General features: G+C 39.6%; 1 protein-coding gene across 2 annotated transcripts in view; it reads right to left on the bottom strand.

Moving 5' to 3' along the window:
* Positions 1 to 13,145, bottom strand: part of NMRK1 (nicotinamide riboside kinase 1) — a 785,964-nt gene that overhangs the window by 115,335 nt on the left and 657,484 nt on the right. For both annotated transcript variants that reach the window (XM_044060845.1, XM_044060846.1), the window contains exon 8: positions 3,329 to 3,435. In XM_044060845.1, the coding sequence (XP_043916780.1) occupies positions 3,329 to 3,435 (107 nt within the window). The remainder of the gene's footprint in view (positions 1 to 3,328; positions 3,436 to 13,145) is intronic.

The raw sequence follows: 13,145 nt of genomic DNA, 5'->3' as shown, positions 1-13,145 counted from the left end.
CTGAGCCCACCACAAAAATTCCTTTTGAATGCAAGGTATTATCTGAATGACAGTGTCCAGATCTTGGCAGTGTTGTGTCCATACATTTTGAGATACCATTGTAGCTTCCTCATATGCAGTTTGGCATTGGGAAGCACCAGAATACAAGATGCCATGAACCCCAAGGCTTGAAGGACTGTCCTTGCAGTCAGCCTGGACCGTAGAGACAATTGATGGAAGTAAAGTGTAAGATTCTTTTGCTTGTCCGGGGTCAAAAGGCCATCTGGGAAGCTGTATTCAGTCTCACACCCAGAAAGCACATTTCCTGAGAGGGTACTAGACTGGACTTTGTTTCGTTCACAGAATACCCTAGGCACCTTAACACTGTCATAACATACTGCAGATGGTGAAGAAGCTCGTGCTTGTCTTGAGCAAGAATCAGGCAATCGTCCAAGTAAGGATAAATTTGTATTCCTCTTAACCTGAAGAAGGCTATCACTGGAGCCAGAACTTTTGTGAATACCCTGGGCGCAGTAGATAAGCCAAAGGGCAATGCAGAGAACTGATAATGTAAAGTCCCAGCCCGAAAACGCAGGAATCTCCTGCAACTGGGCCTGATAGGAACATGAAGATAAGCTTCTTTGAGATCCAGAGTTACCATCCAGTGATCTTTGCCCAAAAGAGGCAGAAGTTGTTGCAACGTCAACATTTTGAATTTTGGAATGTCCGGATATGTGTTGAGGATAGATAAATCCAAGATTGGCCTCCAAGTGTTTCCTTTCTTTGGTACAAGAAATAGGCGAGAGTAAAATCCGAGGCCCACTTCCGACAGAGGGACCTGCTGTATAGCCCCCATTTGAAGAAGTAAAGAAATCTGTTTGTGAGCCTCTAACCTTTGCTGAGGAGGAACGTCTGGCATGCCTTTGAAAGGAGGCAATGTGTGGAAATAAAACTTGTAGCCTCGGTCTATAATGTCCAACACCCATTTGTCCTGGGTGACTAGAAACCAATTTTGCTTGAAGAGTGCCAACTTTCCTCCCAAAGGAACTGCCAGACAGGAAGGATCTGGCAGCTGAAGATGCAGGTCATTGGGCCTGTTTACGAAAGGACTGACCCCTGCCCTCACCTGTAGATTGTGCTGGTGAACTCCACGGCCTAGGCCTGAAAGAACTCTGAGCTCTGCCCCTACCACGTCTAGATCTACCTCTAGACTGTGAATCAGAAGAAGGGTAAGTCCAACCCTTAGCAGGCCAGTTCCTGCTAAACTTAGGGGGCTGCACCTGCAAAAAATCTTTAACAGTCTGCATAGACTTAGCCTTGTCTTCCATTTTTTTCAAGACAGACTCCACCGGAGAACCAAACAAAACTTCAGACTGCAAAGGAGCATCTAAAATCCTAGCTTTAACATGCTCTGACAAATTCTGATCCTTAAGCCAGGAGTGCCTGCGAATAACTGAACCAGTGGCAGCCACCCTGGAGGAAGCCTGCAAAGCATCAAAACCACACTGCAAAGCATGCTTACCCACCTGATCAGAGGCATGTACCAAATCCTGTAATTCCTTACACTCTATGCCCTCTGCCAAAGCATCCATTTTAGATTTTAACTGAGTAAGGAGAAAATTCTGGTACTTCAACATATGAAACTGGCAATTCAAAGCCCTCATTGCTAAAGTGGAAGAGGTATACACTTTCTTACCCCACCTTTCCAGAGCTCTAGCCTCCTTATCCAAAGGAACAGGATTCTTTACAACAGAAGCCCTGACACCCTTAGGTCCCTGGCTAATAATTTCTGGATCGGCCCTAGGGCTTTTATACAGAAATGTATGAGCCTCAGGCACTCTGTAATACCTATCTGGCTTAACTGGCGCAGGAGGCAAAGAGTCTGGATTAAGGGAAGCCTCAGAGAAAACATCTTGAACAACATCCAAAACAGGAGGTATAGCCAAGGGCCTATGCTGTGGTAAAAACAAAAATTCCCTAAGCCTCTTCCTGGAATCTGAGAAATCCTGACCTTCCCATTTAAAATGCTCCCTCATGGAATGCAGGGTTTCTGAAAAAGAAAAATCCTCTGGAGGAGAAGCAGAAGGAGTGGAATCCTCTGCGTCTGAATCAGAATAAGGAGGAAAATCCTGAATGTCTTCAGCCGAAGACTCTGAGTAATCTGAAGCCTGCTCCAAACTTTCCATTTCTGGCTCCACCCTAGGCCTCTTATCAGGAGGGGGCATAGAACCCCTGATTAAAGTAATTAAATCTTCTGCCATTTTAAGCATATGTTTTTTAGGCACAGAACCTGCAGAACTAGGGCTGACACCTGTGGAAGGCAAACCAGGCCTGCCTTTGGAGGGCACCTTAGAGACAGAAGGAGAATGCCTAACCACCCTAGGCAAAGAAGGGAGAACAGTAACCTGAGAGGCCCCCTCAGCTTGACCTGACTCCTGAGAGGCAACATCTTGCAAAACCAACGTCTCCCCCTGAGACTCAGTTGAAACTTCAGCCGGATCAACCAAATCCACCGTAGTGTCTAAAGAACCGGCGTCCGGAACGGACGAGTCATCCTGTTTGGACTTTAAAGATTTTACTTGATTCATCACCTATGGATACAAACTACAGACATTAAGCAGAGGTACTGCAAAACAACAGCAAGCAGTGAGGCCTCCACTATCAGTGGATAGACATGGAGAGGAAATATGGTGCTCACTGCTTACGCCATACAGCACGAGGAGGGGTCTAATGTAAACAAAGAGATAAGTCCTTCTCATCTGTTTACAAAAAAGCTTTCTGGCAAGAAGACTGATTGGAATGCAAGTCTTGCATAACTGCTAGAGATGTTTACTTTGAACAAGCCTGGCACATTCACATATGCAGTACTTCATAAGTATACCAACAAGAATCAACAAATGGATGGTATGACATGAAATGCACTCAGCAGCAGCAGATATTCAAATATTGCAAAATACATATAGTATTCTAGATGGCATGCACCATTAGCAAAGAGCATCAAATTGTGATGATACTCTGCCTGACTGTGGTTCCTATACTTAAGCAAAGTACATTTCCAGCATTTTATTTATTTATTGCTATATTTCATTTTTTTAATTAGGAAGTTATTTTCAGTTTTGGGTAATCAATATGTTTTAATTCCATGCAAGATATAAAAAAATGTAAATGCATATTTTATATATATATATATATATATATATATATATATATACACACACACACACACACACACACACACACACACACACACACACACACACACACACACACACTAATTTAAATTAAATGTGTTGAAAGTAGCATTACTGTAATTTTCTAGGAGAAAAAAGTAGACTATAGTGCTTCCTACCTAAACCCTGTGAATGTTGTTCCATCTCCAGCTTGTTTTTCATATACAATGGCCAGACATATCTTTCAAAGTATCCGGGTGGGTCTGGTGGATTATAAGACCTAGAACTTTATAAAAGGAATAAAACTGTCACTTTCGTTTACAGCTGATGTTAAAACATCACAAACAGACAAGTGAAAATTTCAGAATTTTACTTAATAACAATGATTATATTATGATGATGGTAATATATGACTAACATATACATAGTCTAATGGCTTCCTTTCTATTTTATCAGTACTAAACTCACTGACACTTCAACTAGATGAAACAAACTGGTTGAATCTTCAATATGGCAAAAGCAATATTAAATATTGGGAGGAAGCCTTCTTGCATCCTCACTAGCACACACACACATATATTTATATTTATACATATATTTTCTACACTTATATATCATTCTACATCCTTCTCTCTCTCTCTCTTTCTAGTTGTCTGCCCCTTACGTTAATTTGACCACATATCTCCTCCCCTCTCCCCTTTCACTGGCTGTTGTGAATAATTACAACATTGTCATTTTGTGAAATCACTCCCATTCAACTATTTAAATTTATTGGCTATCCCACTCTATTCCATAAAACCAGAATACAAAGTTCCCACCTCCTGTCAATGTATCTCTTTTAATATTAGTGGCTCTCTACTTACACAGCTAAAGCTTAAGTTACCCCCTCTTTCATATTTAACTGCTTAGCGCACACTACAGTGCTTAGGATAGTAACCATCTTTTTCCACCTTATCTTTAAAATCTGAAACATCTATTGCAAGCCACCAATTATTGAAGAGCCCACACTCTGCCTCTCAGTAGTCATCTTGGGATTAGTGCTCCTGCTTTCTCCTTATGAGATAAGGAGCACAGGGACATTATTTCCTGGAGACTGCTGATCAATAACTGTTTCATAGGTGACAGCTTGGAATATGTGCTTATATTCTACTCCTGGTGAGAGAAGGAGCAGAATGCATTGATTCCTGACTACTTCTCGTTGGGCAGTGAGTGTCTGTGCTTGATGTTCCTGATTGACCCTTGCATCAACTGGGATAAGATTGTGAATCATCAAATAGGCTCATCTTGGGATTGGTGCTAATGTTTTGCTTCTGGTGAGAGAAGAAGCAAAGGAGCATTGTATCCCAGCAGAGTGTGGTAAGACCAGCACTAGCCAGGCAGTAGCCATTCATTCGACTCCCCTTTTTTCTCATTCTTGACAAGCTAATTCTTTGTTTTCAGTAAGTACTGCTTGATTTGTTTTTAACTTCAGAATATCTGTCTAAGTACTTCATCCTTAGATTTTCAGGGTGTACCTGTTAGTTTCCCCTGAAATGTTTGGCAGTGCCCTATATAAACACAGACACCCTGAGTGACATTTTTCCTGTAAAAGCATTATTGAAATTTCACCAATACCTACTTGCACACAGGACAAGTAGTTTGCAGTGACAAGCACTGTCCCTAGAGCTGCAAACCAGATACTTCTGACATTGCTTTATATTATTCAATAAAAACGGTCTGTTGCCATGGATGGAAACTTTCCCACTATCTCTGTTACCAGTTTGGTGGATATGGGCATCATAATGCAATGTAGAAATTTCCTCGAGTTTACTGACAACCAGTTAATTCTCAAACAAACTGATATGGTATGTGAGAGATGTATTGACACAATGTCACTGGAGGCAAAGCTCTCACATAAAAGTACTCCTAATGTTGATAATTTTGTCAGCAGTACGAATCTGCACCCATCACCCACAATGCAGAGCAGACATATAGAACCACATATGCTGAGGCATTTAAATGTAACCTTCCTGAAACCCAAAGACCTCCTATATGAAGTACACAACAAATACGTTCAGCAGCACCAAATGCACTCTTTCAAAACAACACCCACATCAACACATACAGTCACATCTCATGGAGCCTCTACTGCTAACCCATAAGGTAAGCCACCACACAATCCAAAATTCTGGTCATTGGACACTCCATTGTGAGACACACTGATGTCCCTATCACTAGGCTGAGTAAGGAGAAAGTCATGATCAGTTGCTTATCAGGGGCTGGGTTCCACCACATTAAGCATGCACTCAGGTCATTGGACCACAAGTACCAGTCTGACTCAGTTATAGTCCGTGTGGGTGTAAATGACTTGAGACTTACCTCCCTAGACTGTATGAAGAGAGGCATCATGGAGCTCTTGGAATATGTGTCCCAAGCTGGTATGAGTTTAGCACTGAGCAGCATTTTACCTTCTCCAAGGATACATATGTAATACTCCAGGTTAATTCACTAACATAACCGCAATTAGTATAGTTGTGCTGTGAGTATTTAACTCTCTTAACCTATCTTTTTGTACTACTACTACTCCTCTATAAATAATTTCCTTCTTACCTGCTTTTTACTCCACTGAAGTATTATTAACTACGCTAACCATGTTTAGGTGAATCTTTTTGCTAACTTGACTTCCTACCTAATCTTATGTTTTTTGTGTACAAAAGTTATATTATGCGATGTTTCTTTTAATGCAGTTTATCTACTGTTTCATACCTTGTTCTGTATGATTACTGTTTTATATTTATATTCTGCTGTTACAATTTTTATCATTATTCTGTTAAAATATTTTATTATTATTCTGTGACAATTTTATGTTAAGCATTGACTGGACCTTTTCTCCCCGGGCCTCCCCTGAAAATGGGTTCTGTCCCAGTCAGACCACCCCGATAAACAAATATAAAATAAATAAATAAATAAATGATGCCACAATACGAACAAAAGAGGAATGACTTCAGTAATTAGCTTAGTTTCTGGTGTCCTTCTAAGTGGAGTGTAATATTTGTCAGCATGGAAGGAGATGATCAACAGACCATGCTGCTTTGCCAGAGATGGTCTGCACCTCTCCCTTCTAAGCCTTCGAATATTAGCTAAAACATTCTCTTCTCCCATATTGCCTTTTTTAGGCAATGAGAAACTGAAAGTACTTCCTACATAGCAAACAAAACCAAGCAAATCTAAAGGTATTACTGCTCAATGCTAGGATCTAAACAAAAAAATCCACTCCCTAGAAGCTCTCTTCATCCTAGAGAATGCTGATGTTTGTACGGTCACTGAGACATAGATTAAAGCCACATAGAGCACACCGGCAGTGCAAAATTATAATGCTTTCCACACATTTAGACCATCTACTGCACAGACAGGGACTAAAAGTGGAGGTGTCTTGATTTACATCAAAAATAAATACACCTCAAGGCTGGTCAAACAAGGCAGTGCACTTGTGCTACTCCATGTTCAAATTACCATAGGCAAAATCCAATACCACTTCCTTGCAAGCTATAGGTCCCCCTCTATGACCCAGGAAACCCATATCATGTATTTAAACTTATCGGAAACACTCACCATCTAACCGAATACTATATTCACGGGCAACTTTAATTACACCACTGTTAACTGGGAATCCTATACGCCACCAAATGTACAGGCACGGAGATTCCTGGATTTTGTAAACACAAACTCCCTGGACGAGACTGCCAATACACCAACCAGGGATGCAACCATACTGGATCTGGTCCTCACTAATATGGGAGTGTGCTGTACAACCCCTAGTGTAATGTCTTCTCTGGTAAGGTCGGACCACAAAATGGTCTCCTTTGAAGTAAAAATAAAACCTGGACCCCCAGCTAATCTTGGAATATTCAGGAACTGCTCTAAGGCTAACTTCCTGCTATTAAGTGATAACCTGGCAAAATCTGATGCCCCCATAAACCCTGAGAAGACAGCTGCCTATGCAGAACTGTTCACAGAAACCCTATACAAGCATGTTAACCAGGAAGAAGTACATAATTAATTCAAAAAACAAGCCACCTGAGTGGAATCACAAAATCAATAGGCTATATAACAGAAGGAAGAAAATTGTGGCAAAATTAGGAGGAGCAGCACCCAGCAGGATAAAAGCACTCTCATCAAACTAAACAAACAACTCAAAGGAAAATAAACTGTACCAAAGCAAAATTTGAGGTAAATTTGGTCTCCCAGACCAAGGATAACCACAAGGCATTCTTTAGCTGTGTCCACAACCTCAAAGGCAATGCACAATAGTGCGCAGAGCTCATTGTGAATGGAACCATCTATACTGAGCCACAAGTTACAGCAAATATACTGGTCAACAAATTCAGCTCCAACTTTACCCCACTCTCCCCCTCAACCTTCCCTCAGGAAATACCATCAAATATAACTCCCCCTGCTATAACTAGGGAACATGTCCTTAATGCTCTCTCTAAAGCCAAAAACATTGCATTGATGGGCCCAGACGATATTACAGGATGCCTTCTAAACAGCATAAAACATGACCTATCAGGTCCTCTGGAATTGCTACTTAAATGCAGCCACCAAACAAGTTTTGTGTCTCACAAATGGAGAAAAGAAACAGTCATCCCTCTGCACACAGGGGGGCCATCTACAGAGCCATAAGTCTCACTAATCTTATATGCAAAGCCATGGAAATAATCATGGAAATGATCAATAATGATATAGTAAAACTCCAGACACTGGACCCAACCCAGTTTGGTTTCATCAAGGGCAAGTCAAGCTTACTCATCCTGGTGGACTTCTTTGAGAAGGTCATCAAAACAATGGATGAGGACAAAATTGTTCACACTGCCTACCTTGACCTAGCCAAGGCATTTGACACAATACCCTACTCAGGCATTGTTGACAAATTCAAGAGGTTAGGTACAAACCAATAGGTCACCCGGTGGATAGCCAACTGGTTGACAAATAGGACCCAGGAAGTTAAACTGGAGAGTCCACCTCTACAAAGAGGCCAGTCACAAGTGGAGTCTCTCAGGGATCAATCCATGGACCACTCCTTTTTGGCATTTATTTCTCTGAAGTCATGGCCAATGTCAATGGTGTTTGGCTGACTAAATCTGTAAATGACTGCAAATTAGGAGCGTTCATTGAATCCCACACCAACATAATTGATCTGCAGGAAGGGCTGACACAGGTGTCAGAGCCATAGACTAAAACTAAATGCCAAGAAATGCATAACAGTATCCTTCGGGAAGTCATCCACTCCAGGTAACTATCATATTGACAACACACCCCTTAGAGTTGACCCAGTAGTCAGGGACTTGGGAACACACATAGACAGTAATCTAGCCTTTGACCATCATGTGTCTACAGTAGTGAGGAAATCATTCTATGTTGTGCAACTTATAAACAAAGGTATGGCATCTAGTTCCAAGGAAGTCATTGTTCCACCGTATTCAGCATTCATCAAACCTATCATTGAGTACAATGCCCTGCCTGGTATGTACCTAACCAGGCATATCCAACAAATGGAATGTCCACATAGGTTCCTCACTAAAAGAATACAGGGCGTAAGTAAAATGTCTCATGCAGACTGCCTCAGGGCCCTATCCCTGTTATCTGTCTCCTACAGGTTGTTGAGGGGAGATCTATGCCTGGCATACAGGGCATTGTCAAACACCACTCTGATGGATCTCCTGCATATCAGCAAAACAAACAGCACCAGACTTTCCCATTCTAAAGACTTAAACCTTGCACGTGATATAACTAGGACCTGCTGGAAAGACAGGTATGTATCCCAGAGACTACCCCTTCTCTAGAACAGGCTTCCTATCCAGGTGAAGCAGAGTTAATCCATAAACCAATTCAAGTGTAACTTTGGCAACTGGTTGGAGAACAGGAAAATTCATCCCTGGCTTGGTACCTATGTCTCTAATGGACACAGGCTGAGGGAACCTGTAAACGGTTCATTTCCCAGTCCCCAGCTTGTAAATGTTTCACTTTCCAAGCTCCTGCTTACACTTATAAAGGGTACCACAACTTGTTAGAGATTCAGCATGCATGACTAGGCTTAAAAAGGTCCTTGTGGTTGTTAGCCTAGTAAACACCTATGAACCTATTCTTAAATATGATGAAAATGTACACATAAAGCCTGGTGTTTAATGAGCATAAAATTAAAAAAAATAATAACAGCTATGCGTGTCAGTCTGTGTGTGTGTGTGTGTGTGTGTGTGTGTGTGTGTGTGTGTGTGTGTGTGTGTGTGTGTCTGGACATTAAATACTTACATGACTTATATTATGAATGTAAAATAGCTTCTTCAACTGCAAATGCATATGCTACAGCAAGTTTGAAAAAACAGGCACAGGAACTAAATTTATGTTCTTTACCTTATGAATAAGCATTATACAATGTTCTATTATGTCTGTGTAGTTTATTTCTATAGAAGTTCAGCTGTAAACTATATATCTATACCTGTATCTATAGATCTATATCTCTATATCTTTATATATATATATATATATATATATATATATATATACACACACACACACACACACACACATATATATATATATATATATATATATATATATCTGTATCTCTCGCACGCTCTCTCTCTCTCTCTCTATATATATATATATATATATATATATATATATATAAATGTATTTCCAAGTTAGTTGGGACTTTCCCAGTAAACAAATGCAAATGTAATAAAACAAATAGTGCCACCTGGAAAAAGATATATGGTATGTGGGACAGTGTTTATTAAACATTTTGGGAGGGGGCTTCCACAGGTGTTCCATGAATGGAGGAAACAACACTCACCTGTATGTAAAAGGACAGATGCAGAAGCAAAGAATGGCAACAGTTGGAGCTCTCACCACAGAAAGTGCTCTGGGTGGTATCTAGGGCCTACAGAAAGGAAGGAATCAGCTGGAAGCTGCTAAGAACTCAGGGGAGTTCAAGAAAGTGAGATTCCCAATGGAAGGGGATAGACAAGTCTCAGCTGAGACACCTGGATGATGAATTGTGTAACTGAATAGGCTCTAGAAGAAGCTGACCTGTGGAAGAAAGTATATAGTTTTAAACTTGGAGAGGTTAGAATAAGCATTTTTTACATGGAACTAAGTATGCTGCGGTTACAAGGCACTTTTATTTTGTAAATGCTATAGATTTTATGGAAAAGAATTCTACTACATATGGAAAAAGACATGTTACAAACTGAAGCCTGTAAATGTGAACTGAACTTGAAATGTCAAGCGACTGCAAAACTGTGTATATTTTGGTTTCCCCATTCTCCAAGTTTAAAGTTGAAGAATGTTTGATTTCATCTGTTACTGTAAATAAATCAAATATTAATTATAAGAACTGGCACTGGCTCCAGAGACTGTCTTATTAATAACTGCAGCCTCCAAATGTCAGTATATATATATATGGTGTGTGTATGTGTGTGTGTGTGTGTGTGTGTGTGTGTGTGTGTGTGTGTGTGTGTGTGTGTGTGTCTGTACTAGTTTTGTTTGTGTATGCATGTGTCTATAGTACAGTTGTGTTTAAGTTTACTCACAATAACATATCTTTAAAGAGAGGTGAATTTAACAGTAAATCATAACATTTCAGTTCTACTCATATTTTCCGTGTGCTTCTCATATAGGTAAGTGTCCGGCCCCCATATAAATCCCACACTGCTGCACACTCTCCTTAGTTCTCCAAGCAATAATTCCTCAAAGGAAAGGATGGTCATGGTAGACAAACATATCTCCTAATATACAACTAAGCAAGATATATGATATTATATCCAATGTCTTGACAATAAATGTGTATGTATACTACCCTCACCAGTAAAGTTATGCCAAAATAAAGAGCAAAAAATATTAAAAAAAGTAAAAGAAATGTGTGACTGTGTGTGTGTGTGTGTGTGTGTGTGTGTGTGCTATCTCTCTCTCTCTATATATATATAAATATATATATATATATATATATATATATATAGAGAGAGAGAGAGAGAGCGATGAAAGATGATGCAAGTATTTTAAAAGAAAAATACAAAACGGGCAGCAAGTGAAGATTCCCTAGAAAGGGAGCAGGGAGTATAAATGAGTTGTGACATTCTCTAATAACAATAAAAGCTTAATGATATTTAAAAAGGAAAACCTTAGATTAAGACAGAGTCTAAACCTGAAAAAAAAGTAGTATCCTTTGTAGTAGCTAATCAGGGCTGGCCTTTATCGTTAACTGTAAATAAAACAACAATATATAAATATAACAATCTGCATCTGCCCAAAGGTTATTTTGCAAAAGTACACAGCTTCATTAGTCTCATCTACTTTTATTTGTCAAAAGCTTTAGCTTGATTCTAGCACTGAGAAATAGTTATCATTAAATATGCTTAAAACCACTTCTGCTGCTGTCTTCAATGGGTAGCATTTTTAACTCCTTGCCTTGATGACTACAAATTCTTATATTGTGGGGATTTTCCACAGTTACCATGCTACTGCCCCAGTCTTCAGATTCAGTCTGTGTGACGGTAACACCTAAAGATTCCATTTTAGTTATTGCTCTCATCTTATCTTTCACAACTATAGGAGGTGTTACTGGAGCTTAGAGAACTGGCGACCTGTACATTGCAGTTTAGTGAGTGTAAAATAAAAAATAAAAAAATTAAAATAAAGCATGTGTGTATGTGTTTATGTCTGTGTGTGTAAGTGCATGCATGTATGAGAGAGACTGAGATCGATCAAGCTATTATTTTACTCTCACTAAGCAGTGCTTTTGCTGTTTGGCCAGTGTAAAAAAAATAAATGAAACAGAAAAAAGTGTGCGCGCGTGTGTGTGTGTGTGTGTGTGTGTGTGTGTGGTGTGTGTTTATGTTTCTGTCTGTGTGTATGAGTGAATGCATGCATAAAAGCAGAAGAGAATGTGTGTGTGTGTGTGTGTGTGTGTGTGTGTGTGTGTGTGTGTGTGTGTGTGTGTGTGTGTGTGTGTGAGAGAGAGTGAGTGAAGAGTGAGAGTGATTAAGAGATCCTTGGCAGCAGCAGTTAAGAGGTTTGCATACCTCTCAACCTTTTTGCTCAAGATACCTGGATAAGCCTAAAATAAAGGGGGTACAAAAGCTCAAAATAGGAACATATTTTAAATGTTCCAAGATAACATACTGGTAGGCACCAAACCACAGCAGATAAAAACATTGTACCTTTTTAGTAATCTTAACGTCTAGGAATTCTATAGAGTTAAAGGAAGTTTTTGCAGTGGATTTTAAGAAACTAATGCTTTTGCTGATTTTATCTAGGAAGGAGTTAAATAGATCCCCTCCCCCTCCCCACACCATAAACAGGTCATCCACAAATAGATGACAGAAATATATGTGTTCACACATATTCAACCCTAGAACATTATGACGTTCCCAGGTAGCCATCACTAGGGTGGGTAGATTGGGTAAAATGGGTTTAAAAATCAGTGCATGGAATTATTCATAGTCTGCTAAAGCAGCTTTGGCTGTAAAAACGCTCACCTATTTATTCCTGTGAATAAAGTTTTTATGTTTTTGTCTGCTGTGGTTTGGTGCCTACAAGTGTTTTATCTTGGATTGTCTTTATTAGTGGAGGCGCAATTTACCTGCACCTATAGCATAATATTTTTTTGTTTGCTATTTTAAATGTTGCTGTTACAAAATCACAGTTACTTGAATATTAGGATTTGTGTTAGCACGCATTTTCTGAAGCAGAGGTGTGTGTGTGAGTGAGTGAGCTCGACCACTGGCAACAGCAGCAGTAAAGAGGTTTGCATACCTCAGAACCTTTCAGCTGAAGAAATCTGGTTAAAGCCTAAAATAAAGGGGGAACACAGGCTCAAAAATAGGAACAGATTTTAAATATTACTCTTATAAAATTAGAAACTTGCTTAAATAAAAGTGTTTTAGCACAAATTTTCTGAAGGAAAAGTCTGAAACTCAAATGTATGTCATTATTTATTAACTTCAATTTCCAATGACT

This window comes from Protopterus annectens, chromosome 2.part0, assembly GCF_019279795.1.
Source record: "Protopterus annectens isolate FY-2018-M chromosome 2.part0, PAN1.0, whole genome shotgun sequence".
Taxonomy (NCBI): domain Eukaryota; kingdom Metazoa; phylum Chordata; order Ceratodontiformes; family Protopteridae; genus Protopterus; species Protopterus annectens.
Note: the sequence above shows the minus strand (reverse complement) of the source record. Positions and strands in the feature narration are given on the sequence as shown.